General features: G+C 53.2%; 1 protein-coding gene across 3 annotated transcripts in view; it reads right to left on the reverse strand.

Annotated features, from left to right (window-relative positions):
• Nucleotides 1-16,860, reverse strand: part of LOC309613205 (uncharacterized protein) — a 179,109-nt gene that overhangs the window by 132,228 nt on the left and 30,021 nt on the right. For all 3 annotated transcript variants that reach the window (XM_082359761.1, XM_082359759.1, XM_082359760.1), the window contains exons 4-10: nt 13,634-13,704; nt 11,647-11,812; nt 11,436-11,570; nt 10,627-10,801; nt 8,554-8,699; nt 2,301-2,404; nt 51-216 (exon numbers count right to left, since the gene is read on the reverse strand). In XM_082359761.1, coding sequence (XP_082215887.1) covers nt 51-216; nt 2,301-2,404; nt 8,554-8,699; nt 10,627-10,801; nt 11,436-11,570; nt 11,647-11,812; nt 13,634-13,704 — 963 coding nt within the window. The remainder of the gene's footprint in view (nt 1-50; nt 217-2,300; nt 2,405-8,553; nt 8,700-10,626; nt 10,802-11,435; nt 11,571-11,646; nt 11,813-13,633; nt 13,705-16,860) is intronic.

The following is a 16,860-nucleotide window of genomic DNA, read 5'->3' on the forward strand; positions in this document are numbered from 1 at the left end:
GTGGAGCAGGGGAGGGATGACACGGGGCGGGGTGGTATGCAGAGGCTCACCAGCAGCGCGTGGACCATGGCATCTGTGGGCTGCGGGACAAAGGCCAGCGACCAGAGCCACGCCTCTGTCTCATCTGCCTCCAACTCCCCGGACACAATGAGCTCCGCCATGAGGCTCACGCAGGGCTTGGTGCCACAGGAGGGCAGGGCATCCACCAGCGGTTGCCTGAGATGGAGAGAGACCCAGGGAACATCACGATGGCGACCCAGTCACCCCAGGAGCCTTCCAGGACATCTCTTGTGAAGCCTCAGGTCATCCGGGAGCGATCAGAGGCTCGGAGAGGTGCAGCACGGACCTGTCCACGCTCACACCCCCGGGAAGGGGCCGAGCCGGGCCTGGGAGCCAGGCAGCCTGGCCGGGGCCTGTGCTCTTAGGGCCACAGAGACACCAGCAGCCCAGTCTAAACCCTTGCAGTTCTGCCCACACTGGAGACACAGCGGTTTGGGGCGACATGAGTCCCTGCCCACTGCTCTCCAGAAACCGACCATGGTCACCACGTAGGGTGAGAACCCCTTGCATAGAACAGGAATCAACAATAAGCAGGTTGCCTCCCATTAAACCTCTCATGTTCTCAGCCCAACATCAGGATCTTTTCCTTTTTTTTTTTTTTTTTTTTTTTTTTTTTTTTAAGATTACGGAAAGGTTGAGAAGTTCCGGAAAGGTTTCCAACCTTTGCACAATGATGGGTCTAAACAGGAAAATGATGACTGAACGGGGGTGGGTGCATAGGTCACAGTAGAAACAGGAGGTTCCCAGAGCTGGGGTCACACGAGGCAGCAGGGCACATGGAGGGAGGGTGGGGTAGATTGGGAACCCCACCCCATCAACCCTGATGAGTGGCATCCATGGCCACAAAGGACCAGGCACCCCCACTGCCCCGCTCCACACACACCATCTGCCCATAAATAGTCTCTGGCCTCAATTTGCTCATCTATAAAATGGGAATGCTGATGACCAGACCAGCCCCAAGATGAGCGTGAGCCCTCAGGAACACAGGCCACTTCATCTGAGGAATGTCCCACCTGTCCTTCCCATCTCTTGCCCTTGTGTTTCTTCTCTTTTCCTTATAGATTTGGGCCTTGGAAAACCAGCCTCTGGGCAGAAATGGAGGAGGAGGTGAGGGCAAGAAAAATCTCTCAAGAGTGTCAGTCCTCTTGGAAACTTCTAGAGTTGGGGAGGGTCTCCCCTCTCCCTGATTCCCGACATCTAGGTAGACAAGTAAGAGACAGGGGTTTGTGGGAAAATCCCGAGTGACAAGTAGGGTGAGTCACGGGGGGGAACAGGCAGCTCCACAAGAAGACTCAGGGGCCCCTTCTTACACCAAAGATAATTAAAATGTGTCCAAGTCAAATATCATTTATCTTTAAGCCCATAAGAATTCGATGGAGCAGCACAGACCACCTGGGTCAAAAATCCCGACTCTGCTGTGTAACCTTGGGCAAGTTTCCTAACTGCTCTGTGCCTTGGTTTCCTTCCACAGGTGTAACATAGGAATAATAAAACCACCTACCTCATGGGGTCATTGTGAGGATTAAAAGAGTGAATAGAGATAAAACGCTTGGAAGGTATCTGTGCATTATTAGCTACTAAGTTTGGTGGTCATTCAATTAGACGTTTGGTAATGTTGATTTGGGGATGGGGGTCTTTCACAGTTCCAAGTCGATAATATTTTTTCAGGTCTCAAAATCTTTTTGAGAGCCTTTGAAAAGCTCACAAGCCTGAAATCTGGATCTCAGGGGCCCAGTGAACGTCTGGACTCAGGGAAGGAGCTGCAAGCTTTCCCCTGCACAGCCCTCAGCCGATGGAGTTAGGTCCTCAGAGTGTCCCCTCCACACTTGGGGGTCTCTCTACACCCCTTGCTGGCCTCACATCAGCAGGTTCTGAGGCTGGGACCCCAGCCCTGCCCAGCACCCCTCCACTCCCAGGAGAAGGGTACCCAAGGCACATTGGAATGCTAATTCCAGCTCTCAGCAAGAGGGTCCCTGTGTGGGGAGGGAACAATGCCTGTCTTTATCCGGCCAGGCCCTGCAGCCTCCAAGCCCCCGTGGGAATCCTCCAAGCTCCCCTCTTAATCGCCTTCTTGGCAGACGTCCCCAGACTGAAGGACGACAAGTCAGTATCACAGGGATGAGCTGAAATGTCACCATCCATCTCTCAGTGGGGACCTAGGACAGCATCAAGACTACCCAGCCCACCAGGACCCCCAGGCAGCCTCTGGCCCAGCCCCCGACTCAGGGAGAGGCCCTTACCAGTTGTCTCGGCATTTGAAAAAAGAATGTTCCCAGAGTTCCATGAGCTCATCCGCAGAGAGGCCCCGGAGCTCAGACACCAGCGTCAGGAAGAGCTCTGCGGCCTGGAAATCAGAGGGGAAAGTGTGAGAGGCCCCAACCGCAAAGGTCACCTCCATCCATCTCCTTGCCTCCAGACATGGCTGGGAACACTAGTATCTCCTGCCTACGGTGTCACAGACCCAAAGAGACGAGGCTGCTCGTCTGGGCTTCCTTCCACTGAATCCCAGCTCCTGGCACACAGGCTGGCCCATTTTTTTTTCTTTAATTTAACAAGCATTTATTGGGCACCTACTACATGCCAGGCATGCTTCAGGGGCCAGGGATGTGCGGGTGAAAAAGAGACATGGCATCTGCATTTGTGGGCTTTATGCTCTAATAAAAGCTCAATACACGTTCACTACGATTATAATCTAGTTATTATAATGAGTCAGCATATTTCACAAAGTTAGTGAGATAGCCATCTTTTCTGATATTTTTAATGAAAAAAATATGTGAGCGTTTTTCAGAGTTATGAGCAGTGATGGCTAATCAACAGGGGTTTGCAGTTTTTGCCCCTTGTCTGCAGGTCTGACCAGCACAGTCACCAAGTCTCCAAAAACTCAAGGAAATAAAGGACTCTATTCAGAGCCCGCACCTCTCGGGTTTCAGGAGATGCTTGGTTTGGGATGCCGACCCCACATCCTGCCTTCCCTCCCCGGTGCCTCTTCAGTCTCAGATTCGTTGCCTCGGCCCGAACCCAAAGCCACAGAAAGAGTGCCGAGGTCCTGGCTTCCTGCTGCGCTTGGCCAAGGCCAAGAATGAGCCCTCACCCCACCCAGCCAGGGGTCCACTATTGCTGGCACGGGTTTGCCTCACCTCAGGCCTCCTCTGCTCTGAGCAGCTGGGACTGAGTCCCCGCGCACAGAGCTTGACCTCAGCAAGACGCAAACGCGAAACAGGCCTCTCACAGGCCAGCTTAGCCCACCCTCCCCTCCCCGCTCACCAGCACGTCTGCCCCCGGGGTCTGGGCAGCACCCCCGTCGTGTGCCTTCTGCTGGTGGAGCCGGTGGGGACCCTTGGTGCTGCCTTTACTTCCTCATGCAGGACACACAAGCAGCCCCCTGTTGGGGCCGACCACCACCTTTAGAGTGGCCCTGACTGGCGTCGGCCTAGTTTGGGGCAGCTACCCCAGGAACCCTGCTGCCTTCCGGAAAGGCTCGGGTGCATTTCCCTCCAGCTGGTGGCTGCCTTGCCCGGGCATCATGTGTGATTCCCTAGACTCGGAACACATGTGCTTCTAAGACCTCCAGCACGTGTGCAGCCGCCGGGCCTGGCCGGGCATCCGCTCCGGAGCATGCCTCCTGCTCCGGGAGGCCTCAGGCTGCAAGCGTTGGCTTCAGGACCAGCTCTCCAGAGCCGGACGCGGCAGGAGGGGGCTGCAGCAGCTCGTCCTGGAAGGCTTGCGGGTGGAGGAAGGAAGATGCCATTCCTGCCTCCTGGGTGAGAAGCCCGTCCCCACCATCGCCACTAACAACATCTATGCAAACAATGACAACAACAATGGTTACTTTGTTTGGAGCCTCAGCTGTGTGCCAGGTGCTGTTCTAGGCACTTTACAGGCGCCATTCCATTTGACCTTGACCTTGTGAGGGGCCGTCATTATCCTCACTTAACAGAGAGCATTGAAGTCAGGTGCCAGTGGACACAGAGCTACTAAGTGGCAGAGCGAGACTTGAACCCACACTCTTAACCAGGGTCCTACACTCAAGGCCATGGGAAAAAAAAAAAAAAGCCAGCCCTGTTTGCCAGTTTCCGAGGTGTGAACACTGCAGCCCATTGCCGGCGGCCCGTGTGCCACCACTGAACGCAGACGTGGGAATCACTGTACAGAAGCACAACACTGCATCATAGTTCCACCCTGCAGTGGATGCAAATAACCTCCAGTGCAAAGATAAAAATGTAGTAAAATAACTAGGTAGTGATGATTTTGAGTATTCATTACCTTTGTTTCGAATATGATTCATTTTCACTGTAAGTCGGTATAACTTAGTCTTTAGTAATGTCCGTTTAACAACCAGGCTGCAGGATTTCTGGAATCTAACCATTGGCTCTGGCAAATCGGTACAAGCCAGCCTCGCACACCGCCGTCCACACTTCGCCGTACACAAGTCGGTGCTGAATCAATATCTGTGACTTGGGTGTCCTATTACGAGCAACCCGGATGGTGGTCAGGAGCTGTGCCCTCCCCAGGCGTCCTCCCTGGCAGCCCTGGGAGGGGGTGGGGCCCAACCTGCCTTGCTTCTCTCCCCATCCTCTCCTTCACTCCATCAGGCTCTTGGCCATCCCAGCCCACTGCCCCCCACGTGGAAACTCGGGGGCCTCTCTGCAGAGGGTCAGGCTGGGGAATTTGCTCTCTATTGAGTCCTGAGTCCTGGTTTTGTTTCCAGACTGAAAAACCAATCTTGTCTCCTGCCCACTAGCAATAGGGAGGGGCAAAGGCATTCCCAGCTGAAGCCCACGGGGTCGGTCCCCCCCGGTAACTGGCGGGCCCTCAGCCCTCCCGGGGAGGCCAAGGCACTGCTTGATGTGCACCAAGGCATCCCTGAAAAGCCATTTTCAGGAACAAGGTCCTTGGGTAATTCACCCCCAGCCCAGGGGACCTCCCTAGTGGGAACAATTTGCTTCCTTGTTAGCAGTATAAATACAGGACAGCCGCCCTGCACCCTCTGGGGCCGGCACTGCCAGTCTCCAGGAGGGGAGACAGAGGCCCACAGCACGCCCGGCCCCGAGCCACCTCTGCCAGGGGAAATGCCCAGTCAGGGGGCCAGACGGGAGGAGGCAGGTTAGAACACAGGATGTAGAGCAGCGGTTCTCAGTGGGGGTGACCGTGCTCCCCAGGGCACGCTGGCAACCTCTGGAGACACTTTGGGTCATCATGACTGGGACGCGGGTGATGCTGGCACTTAGTGGGTAACAGTCAGGAATGCTGCTGCACATCTGACAGTGAACAAGGCGGCCCAAGGGCTCAGGAGTGCCCGGGTGAGAATCCCCGCTGTGGGCCGGGCTGCCTGGACTAACAGCCGGCTCTGTCACCCACTAGCTGGTGGGCTCGGACCCCACCTCGCAGGGCTGAGGGCCCTCTCCTTGGGGCTGCTCTCTGACTCCCGCGAGGCCCACGAGATCAAGGATTCCAGAGAACAATGAGCATGGGCCTTGGCTCCCTCCCGGTCCCTGAAACAGTAAACAGCCAGCTGCACACGTGTCTCTGCTATACACACGCAAAATGTACAATGTGTGTGTACATGTGTGAGTGTTCAATATGCATTCAGTATGTGCATATATACTAGTCTATAGTTATTGATGACATATTCAATATATTTTATACATATTCAATATATTCTTAGATATATTTTTTTCCACGTATATCTGAATCTGATTCTTCTCCCCAACCCCCCCACTATCACCCCAGACCAAGCCTCCTTCATCTCCTACCTGTGTTACTGTAACAACCTCTTAACCTGTCTCCCGGCATCCCACTGGCCCTCAGTCTATTCTCCACCCTCAGCCGGAATGTGAGCATTGAAATGTACATCAGATCACAACACCCCGCAAGGCTCCTCATTTACCCTGAGTAAAAGCACTCTGGGGAATTCCCTGGCGGTCCAGTAGTTAAGACTGCGCTTCCACTGCAGGGTGAATGGGTTCAGTCCCTGGTCAGGGAACTAAGATCCCTCATACTGCACGGTGAGGCAAAAAAAAAAAAAAGCAATCTGTGTGCTCCCCTAAGGAGGCGACCCTGTCTCCTCTCACCCTCCCACTCTGCTCCAGTCACAAGGCCTCCTTGCCACTCAAACTGGTGCTGAAACTCGCTCACCGTGCAGCTCCTGCCCTGGAGCACATGCTGGGCCCCCCCACTCTGGCGGTCCCCCCCCAAACCCCTATCCACCCCACTCACTCCTCACCTCCTTCTGGTCCTTACTCAACATCACCTCCCCAGTGAGGCCTTCCCGGGCATCCATCATTTAAAACTGCATCCCATGCCTCCCCCACCTGCCCCCTTCACCCCTCTTCCCTGCTCTACTTGTCTCCCCAGCCCCCTGGGGCCCATGGTCCCAGGCGCAGTGGGACCTGGCTCTGCTTCCTGCATCTGAGCAGGACACAAGGGTCTGAGCCATCTCAGCCCAGCCCCTCAGGGACCGAGGGGGACTAACCCCAGTCTGGATGCCCCCAGCCCTGTTCTCTTCTGAACTAAATGCTTCGCCTCACGCAGCCAGAGGCATCCGTGAGGGCCTCTGGTGCTGAGAATTCCAGATGGAGACATTTCCGGCAGTAAAGGCACTCCTGGATCTGAGGCTGTGGCTGGACAGGCACTGGCCTCACAACATCCTTCTCCGCTGACTTCACGTGAGCAACACCGAGAAACACAAAGCTTTGCACCCAGATGCCTGGTTCCCAGCCCAGACCTGCCAGGCCAGAACGTCAAAGGTTGGGGTCTGGGCAGGGCATCCTTATATCTGACAGGCCCCCTACCCAAGTGCTGCCCGGAAGCCGAGCTTCCGGAGGGCAGGGGGTGTTCCTGGCACACCTGGCACCATGCCTAGAAGTGGCGCCGCACCCAGCCCGTCCACACCTGGAACGACCTATTTCTGTCCAGCTGGGCACATGACAGCCCCCAAGTCCTCGGTCCTATGAAAGCAGCCAGTGAAACAGGCATTTATAAATCTGCAGCATCCCAAATCAACAAGCAAGTATATTTTGAACCCTCCCAGGCTGTTGTGGGGTCAAAGTAAAAACACCCCATGCTTCTCTCCTCGGCACACAGGCCCTGGGACTTGAATCAGAAAAATCCCAGCATCTTTAATGCCTTCCAGGGAAGGCTAGGGTTCTCACGCTGAAGTCATCAGCAACACTGAGATGGGCAGAAATAGTGGACACAGTGAAAGTCCCCAAAATGTCACTGGTGACATCCAGCCCTGAGCTGTGGACGGCAGGGATGTTACAACAAAGATTGCTATGTGCCTAGAATGTTCTGGAAGGCATCCTGACCACGAGGCCCTGCAGGAGCTGACCCCACTGGTCCTCACCGTCGAGCTCCAGCCAGGCTGGGCTGCCTGCTCCCCAAACACACCCACGAGGTTCAGACTCAGGACTTTGGCCCTGGCCAAACCCTCTTTTTGGAGCACTGCTCCCCTGGATTCTCAAGGGACCAGCCCAGGTCTCAACTGCAACGTATCCTGCTAGACCCCTGGCCTAAGGCAGTCACTCAGCCACATCCCCGCTCTGCTCTCTCACTGCTCATCAACAGCTAAAACCCTTGTACATCTGCAGTGGTTACCATCCATCTCCCCCACACTGCATTTTAGGCTCTGGGAAAGCGGGACTATTTCTGTCTCATTCATCATAAGGGCACAGAGTCAGCCCCTCATCTTGCTGAACAAACCAAAGAGTTCACAGGCTGGGCAAACCAGGGCCCTGCCAATGGGAACACTGTTCCTGTGATGTGGAAGGTCCTATCAGGAGGACAACGTGGGAAGGCAGACTCCACACGGAGCCCAGACGCATCATTTTCTTTCCCCAGGAAGGGCGTTAAGCCTTCTTCAGGGCTCTCCTCTTACAGGCGGGTGGAGGGCTCTGTCTCAGGACAAAACAGGCAGGGAGAAGGCACATCATCACAGCATGGCCTTGGTACTCTCAGAAACACTGTCATCAGTCACAAAGGAGGGAACCAGCCAGATGTCTCAGAGACCTCTGAACCTCTCTGAGCTATGAGACCTTGACGTCATGTCCACCCCTTGACTTTAAACAGCTGGGAATTCCAGGGAAGGCCTGGGCCATGTGTTTTTGACTTGGTGGAAACTCCTCAATGCTGAGGCTTGGGTATGGCTGGAGACTTCCTGAGAGATCTCTAGGACAGGCCAGGTCCAGAAGGTTAGTCCATGAGCCCAAAAGGACCATTTGCCCAAAGACAGACAGAGGAGAAAAAGGCCTCCTCTAAGCTCATATCCAACCTACACTAGGCCAAGGCTTGCACACACCAGCTAGATTTCTTCCCCTTCTTTGCTTTCACAACCAGACATAGTTGTGCAGTGCACAACCTGCCCAACAGTACACAGCAGTCCTGATACTGAACATCTGAGCAAGTAGACCGTAAAGGATCTGGTAGGAAGAGGAAGGTGTCCCAGGGAACCAGGCCCCAGGCAGACTCTGGCCTGTGGCTGGAGAAGCCACTTACCTCGAAGCTTGTGGTCTGAGCCAGGCACAGCTTCCTCACTGATGCAGCCACCGTGGCCACCGTAGCCTGGGACGGTGTCTCCTCCCATTCGTACAACAGGCTGCTTGGGGTTAAGTCTCCATCATCTGGATCTGAGATGGGAAGTGCTGGCCAGGGATGACCTCGTGGGGGAAATGTCAGAGTGAGTAGAAGAACCCCTGGGAGCCCCCCCCCCCTCACCCTGCCAATGCTTCCTTCAGCATGCTTCTGGCAACAGGTGAGGGGAACATGAATAAGGAAAATCATGGCAGTGTTCCTGCTAACAGCAAAAGACGGGAAACAGCCTATGTACCCATCAGTAAGGGATGGCCAAATAAGCTGACTCCAAAGCCCTCTTGGGATTGACAGAGAAAACATAAAAACTTCATCCATACAATGGAAGATTATTCAGCAAGAAAAAGAAATCAAGTTGTGACACATGCTACAACATGCATGAACCTTGAAAACATTATGGGAAGTGAAAGAAGCCAGTCATAAAAGGCCCCATACTAGGAAGTTCCCTGGTGGTGCAGTGGTTAAGACTTGGCGCTTCCACTGCAGGGGCCACAGGTTTGATCCCTGGTCGGGGAACTAAGATCCTGCATGCTGCACAGTGCGGCCAAAAAAAGAAAAAAAAAAAGTCACATACTATATGATTCTATTTACATGAAATGTCCAGAATGGACTAATGTAGAGAGTAGATTCGTGGTTGCCAGGAGCTGGGGGAACAGGAGGTGACAGCAAATGGGTGCAAGGTTTCTTTTGGGGTGATGAAAACGTAGTAAAGTTGATTGTGATGATGGATGCACAACTCTGACTCTACTAGAAGCCATTGAATTGTTCACTTTACTTTTTTTTCTTTTTCTGGCCACGCCACGCAGCTAGGGGGATCTTAGTGCCCCAACCAGGGATCAAACCCAGGACCCCAGCAGTGAAAGCACCGGGTTGTAACCACTGGACCGCCAGGGAATTTCCTGAATTATTCACTTTAAATGGATGAGTTGCACAGTATGTGAATTACATCTCAACTACAGCTGTTTAAAAAATATATATATGAAAAGCTCATTCCACTCAACGGGGAACCACCAGGTCCTGACACTAGATGTCCCAGGCACTGCCAGTGTCTGCGCCTGAGGGAGGGCTCAGGGAGCAGGTCAGCCTGGAATCTCAGCCTGGGCTCCGCGGAGCCAGAGGGAATGCTGGGAAGACCCAGGGCTTCAGTCCCCACCTGCTGGGTTCTCCCCAGGGTGGTGCAGGCAGGGAGTCTGTCTTCCGAGGCAAACATGATTCAACCCACCAGGGCTACAGAAAAGACGCCGGGAGTCCAAGTCCCAGCTCTGTCTCTCATTAGCTCTGTGACTTCAAACAAGTCATTTTACCTCTTGGAAACATTTTCCTTAAATGAAAAATACAACTAATAATAACAGTAACTTCCTAATGGGGTCATGATGAGAATTAAATTAAATAATCCACATAAAGCACTCAGCACAGATACTGGCCCACAGTAAATCCTTCCAAACTGTCAGCAATAAGAACTAACTACCCTTATTTCATTATTCAGGGAAAGAGCCATTTTTCCATCATGGAAAACAAGAACAAAAACAAACAAGTCTTTTCCTCAGATGCATGCCTTGCTTGTTTCTTTCTGTGCGAAATCATAGAAGGGACCCAAGCTCCAGGGGCTGCTACATGTTGGCAGGAACTTTCCAGAAAATCAGGAAACCTGAGTCAGTTTGCCCACAAAATGGTCAGGTTGAAGGGTCATCAGATGTAAGTTGGATTCTCCCACAAAAGCTGGGAACCAGAAGATTCCATCTCCACTGAGGACCACCCAGGGAGGAGGCCAAGACCAAGCCTGGGCCATGTGAGCCGAGAGAAACTTCCAGAGAAACTTCTAGAAAGAGAGGCTCACTCTCCTGACGATGGCCACTTTAAGAAACAGTTCAAGAGTGGCCAGACAGGGACAGAGGGATGGAGCCTAGGCTCGCTTGAGCCCCTCTGGCCAGAGGAGGCTGTGAAGCTCACCTAAGGGTCCTTGTGCCCACCCTCATTCACCTGCGACAGCCGGGTCCCGGGGCATCTCATACAGCAGGGTGAGCGAGGAAAGGGTCCGCATCTGCACCGCACTCGCCTCCCTGGAGAGGGGCCCCACAGTGTCCAGCTCCATGCAGGACGCCTCCCCCAGCACGCCGGCCTGGAAACTCTGGACGCAGGTCAGGCGGAAGGCCTCCTGGACCGTGGGGGGAAGAGGCGGAGGCTCAGGCCAGGCCTTGGCAGTGAGGGACCCCCCCCCTGGGGCCCCTGAAACCGGCAGCAAGGGCCAAGGCTGGGGGGAGCCCACTTGGGGCTACCTTGGAGCTTCAGGACCCCCCTCCCCATAGAGAGAGGTGGAAGGCCAAGAAAAGCAAGAACGTGCAGTAAGCAGTAACCCCAAGGAGAGGAACGATAAAGCCTCAGCTGGAAAATGAGTAACACCACCAGAGTCTGCAGTCCTGCATCAGCCTCCAGATGCTGAGGCTTTGTATAATCGTGTTAGCAGTGATCATCCCTTATCCTTACACAGTTGCTTACTATTTACACAACACTTTCACCTGCAGGGAGCTACGGACCCCAGAGGAGGAGAGGGGGAAGAGGAGGGGAGGGGAAGAGGGGGTAGGGTGAGGGGTGGAGGGAGAGGAGGATGAGAGAAGAAGTGGGGGAAGGGAAAGGACAGAAGCAGCGGGAGGGGGGCAGGGTGGTGGGCAGAGGAGCTGAGAGATGGAGGGGGGAGGGGAGCAGAGAAAAGGGAGGGGGGCTAAGGAGGGAGGAGGGGAAAGAAGGCGGCATGGCAGGGAGGATGGGAGGGTCGCGGGCACAGCACTCACCTCCGCGGCGGGCAGGGCCTGGGAGCGCAGAGAGGCGCGCACCCTGCGCAAGGAGCATCGCGCCAGGTCCTTGGTCTTGTGCAGCCTGGTTCCGCGTTGCTGGTACGTGGTAGGACACCTGCCCAGGATGTCCACCTGGGCGAGCGGGGCCCGGTCAGCCCCCTGCTCCCCCCTCACTCGACCACCCACCCCCTCCAGGCTCCAACCTCACCTCCTCGACGGTCTGGGGGCTGCGGGTGCCCGGGCGACCCTGCAGGAGGCTCAGCACAGCGCGCTTCACGTTCAGCGCCCAGCGCGGCTCGGGGTGGCCAAGACACAGGCGTGCCACGCGCCCTGCGTGCAGGACGAAGCGCAGCGGCACGCGGCCCAGAGCGGCACTGCGCGGGGGCGCCGGGCGTCAGGGGGACCCCTCCAAGGCCCCAGGCCACCTCTTCCGCGTCAGGGCCAGAACATCCCTGACCCTCCTGCGCGCCCCCCCATGGGTCAGTCCCATGGGAAGCGCCCAGGTACCGCCATATCCCCCCAAATGGTCTCGCTTCCCTCCTCAGCTCAGCTCTCCAGCTACTTCTCAAACTACACAGGAGGCAGCCAACTCTTTGCTCCAAGCTGCTCCCAACCTTGCTGCCACTTGGACGAAACGTACCTGTGTCAACCCAGCTTGACTAAACAGAAAGCTGAGCGTCCAAGGGCATCCTGCATTGCAAAGCTTCTCGTTTTCCCAGCGCACCAGGGAGCAAGCATCCCCCACTCACGCTGTATATGAGGAAGCTTAAGGCTCAGAGTGGTAAGGCGACTTGCTCAGGGCCACAGCTGGGATTCTAACCCAGGCAGGATGGCTCCAGAGTCACAGGTCTCAGGAACCCTGAGCTGGAAGTGTCTGAGACTCCAGTACCGTACAGAGGAGGAAATGGGGTGGAGGGAGCTACTGGAGGGGATCACACAGCCAGTCTGCGAGGAGCTGGGACCAGAGTTCAGCCCAATGCTCTCTTCCCCCCACCCCTCGCCTGCCCACAAGGAGCCTGTGTCTGGTATGGCCTGGTGAGGGAGGGGATGGGGCAGGTCGGGGGTGAGGCCTGGGGGAGTGCCCATCTTTGTGGACGATGGATGGAGGTGGGAGAGAGAGGTGCCCCACGATAAAGGGAAAACTGCTAAAACCCCAAACCCCACCAGCTAGCCAGCAAGCAGAATCTTGAGGGATAAAAGTGGCCCTATTGAACCTCCCGGGGGAGATCATCGCCCCCTCTCCAGCTCCCAGTGGAGTCTGGGGCCCCCAAGCCTACCCCCACTGGAGGCAGCCCCCAGGGCCTCAGGCCTCAGGCTAGAGAAATGCTAATAGCGCCCACCCCTTCCAGAATAGCTAGTGTCAGTCTGGTCTCTCAGGAGCTGACAGCCCTGCCCACTCGCATGTCTGATGAGGCGCCGAGGGACAATAGCCCAGGCTGTCCCCTTGGAGAAGGCCACCCTGAGCTTTTCAGGAGGGCTCCATCTGCCCCCTCAGCAGCACCCCCCATCCCCCTTTGCCCACACAAAGGCTTTATTTTTTCAACAAATGAATTTGCAATAAAAAAGGAAGAGGAATCTGTGGAGATGGGCTTGTCCTCAAGCTGGTGGCTGGACTGAGCTTTGAGGCCACTGAAGCCGCTGTCAGGATCCCTGGGAAACACAGCCGAGGGAGAGTTCCAGGCTTGGCTGAGACACAGAGGGGAGCTTGGCTTGGGAAGGGAGAAGCTATGGGCCTCCAGGAAAACCCCCATCTTAGCGGGGGTGGGGAAGGAGAAGGGCAGACCTCAATGGGTGCCCAGTGTCTTCCAGAATGTTCTTAAGGATGAAGGCCAGAGGGTGCTGGGCAGACACAAAATCTGGACATGCTGGGCGTGACAGCCTGGAAAATATGGGGCGAGTTCCTTCCACCAGATAAGGGAAGGCCGCCTGAGGCCATGTGGAGTCATTCAAGGCTCCCACATCACGACAGCTCCCAGTGGTTCTCATCAATGGTCTGGTCTGGGTGTTTACATGGTCAAAGCAAAGGTGGAACCCTCTTTGAACTTCAGTCCGAGACGGCCTCTTTCTGCTGCAGCGGGGTCACCCGAATCGGGTTCTTCCAATATAATTTGGTGCACCCAGTGCCCGGCGGCCGTTGGAAGAGGGCGCAGGGCTCACATATCCAGCCCCACCGGGAGCGAGGCCCAGCGTCTTACCTCAAACTCTCTGACTCCTTCAGAACTTCCACCTTGGACCCCAGGATGGATGTCACCTGGAAGTGTTGGAGCTGAAGCGGAAAGCACGGAGAGCTGGTGACCTCTCCTGGGGAATTCCAGGACCGCACCAGCACCCGCACCACCTAAAGCAGTTCTGGGACCCAGCATGATCCATGTGGAGCGTTAGGCAGAGAGATCCATCCCTTGAGCGGAAGAGTCTAGTGTCGGGGTGGTAGATGCTGAATATCTCTAGGGATAAATAATTTAAATAGCCAGGCACCTCTGCTCCCCACTCAATGTACAGAAAGTTCTCATTAGCTTCTCGTTTTGCCCCAAAAGGCCCTGGAAGTTTGAGTGAGAGATTCATATGGCTCCACGGTATAAACAAAACTAAGTTAGGATTGCAAAGCAAACCAAAAAAAAAGCTTTGTCATCTTGAATAAAAGACTTGGATGTCCCAATACCACCATGGTTGCGCGTGTGTGTTTGGGGGGGTGAGTGTGTGTGTGTGTACTTATTGCAAAAGATGGGCTCTCTAAAGATGAATAAAATCACCCCTAAAGCCTGCATCCCTAACCTGACTGGTTTCATTTTTTTTTAAATTAGAGTATTTTTAGAGCAGTTTTAGGTTCATAGCAATATTGCGGGGAAGGTACAGAGATTTCCTGTATACTCCCTGCCCCCATATATGTACAGCCTCCCCATTATCAACATCCCCACCAGCATGGGACATTTGTTACAACTGATGAACTTACACTGACACGTCATTATCACCCAGATTCTGTAGTATACATATGGGTTCCTTGGTGTTGTACATTCTATGGGTTTGGACAAATGTATGATGACACGTATCCACCGTTATAGTATCACATGGTTTCACTGCCCCGTGATTTCACTTTTTCAAAGTAACTAGTCCTCATTCACCTTGTCTAAAACCTAATTCCCCTGTCTCCTCAACACCAGCTCCCCTCCCCCGACAGAGGGTCTGTCACCTCCCCAGTAACCCAGGCTTGAAATCTTAGGGTGAAATACAGTTCCACTTGACATTGAGATGTGGTCCTGGACAATGAACCCCTCGGCCACATTACCAATACCACTTATGTCTGACAACTTGCTTGAAAGCTATCCATGATAACCGTATTTTTAAAGCATATGTTTTAAAAGTTAAGTAGAGACAGGAGAGAGATTTTTTTTAAAAAACCTACTGAACTGCACACTTTAAAAGGGTAAACTGGGATTTCCCTGGTGGTGCAGTGGTTAAGACTCCACGATCCCAATGCAGGGGGCCCGGGTTCAATCCCTGATCCAGGAACTAGATCCCACATGCATGCCGCTACTAAGAGTTCGCATGCCGCAACTAAGGAGCCCACATGCCGCAACTAAGGAGACAGCAAGTCACAGCTAAGGAGCCCTCAAGCCGCAACTAAGGAGCTCACCTGCCACAACTAAGGATCCCATGTGCTGCAACTAAGAAGTCGGAGAGCTGCAAATAAGGAGCCTGTGAGCCACAACTAAGGAGCTTGCCTGCCACATCTAAGACCCAACACAACCAGATAAATACATAAATACATAAATAAATAAATATGAAAACAAAAAAGTAAACTTTATAGCGTTTTTACAACAAAAAAATAAAAACTAATTTTTTAAAAGGGAATGAAGTTCTGGGGACTTCTCTGGCAGTCCAGTGGTTAAGACTCCATGCTCCCAATGCAGGGGCACGGGTTCGATCCCTGGTCGGGGAACTAAGATTCTATATGCCGTGTGGCGTGGCCAAAAAATTTTTTTAAATAAAAATAAAAATATACACATTGAATTAAAATACATTACAACACCAACATATTTAAAAAACAAAGGTGGGGGGGACTTCCCTGGTGGTCCAGTGGGTAAGACTCCACACTCCCAATGCAGGGGGCCCAGGTTCGATCCTTGGTCGGGGAACTGGATCCCACATGCGTGCTGCAACTAAGAGTTCACATGCCACAACGAAGAAGCCCACATGCCACAACAAAGACCCGGTGCAGCCAAAATAATAAATAAATATTAAAAAAAAACAAAGATGGAAAGTATCATATTTTTAAAAAAAGGGGGGGGTAATGAAGTTCTGCTACATGCTACAATGTGGATGAACCTTAAAGACCTTATAAAAGGTGAAAGAAGCCAGACACAAAAGGTCACAGGTTGATCGTGAGTTGTTTGTGATAAGTGACTGCAGTTACATGAGACACCTGGAATCGGCAAATTCATAGGGACAGAAAGTAGAATAGAGGTTACCAGGGACTGTGAGAAGGAGAAAAGGGGAGTTAGTGTTTAAGGGGTACAGTGCTTCTGTTTAGGATGATGACATGTTCTGGATATGGAGAGTGGTGATGGTTACACAACATTAGGAATGTACTTATTGCTACTGAATCATACACTTGAAATGGTTAAAATGGTAAATTTTATGTTATGTACATTTTACCACAATAAAAAAAAAATTTTTTTAATCAAAATAAAAAGAAGCCAGGCACAAAAGAGAACATCCTGTATGATTCCATTAAAGAGAAGTTCAGGGACTTGCCTGGTGGTCCAGTGAGTAGGACTCTGAGCTCCCAATGCAGGGGGCCCGGGTTCGATCCCTGGTCGGGGAACTGGATCACACGTGCCACAACTAAGAAGTCTGCATGCTGCAACTAAGAGTCCACATGCCGCAACAAAGAAGCCCGCATGCCGCAATTAAGACCCGGCCGCAGCCTAAATAAATAAATAAATATTTAAAGAGAAGTTCAAAGACAGGCAAAACTAATCTATGGTGCTAGAACTCGTGCTAGAACTCAGGAGAGCCTTTGGCAGAAGTGACTGGAAGAGAGAATGAGGGCGGTTATGGGGGTCTCTTGATCTGGGGGTGGCTACAGAGGAGTGTTTAATCAGTGAAATTCATTGTTCTCAATACTTATTTTCACCCGTTTCCCTCAAAAATATATTTAATTGATTGCTTCCTGAGTGGCTGTAAATTTTCCATTTATGCCACAAATAGTTTTTTTTGGTTTTTGTTTTGGCTGCGCCACGTGGCTTGTGGGATCTTAATACCCCGACCAGGGATTGGATCCGCGCTCCCTGCAGTGGAAGCGCGGAGTCCTAACCACTGGACCGCCAGGGAAGTCCCTGTGCCACAAATCTTTGAAATGAGCCAATTCTTTCTACCCTTGCCAACATTTGACATTATCAATTTTTTTAATGCTAAAAACAAA

This window comes from Balaenoptera borealis, assembly GCF_965194805.1.
Source record: "Balaenoptera borealis genome assembly, chromosome: 16".
NCBI classification, from domain to species: Eukaryota; Metazoa; Chordata; class Mammalia; order Artiodactyla; family Balaenopteridae; genus Balaenoptera; species Balaenoptera borealis.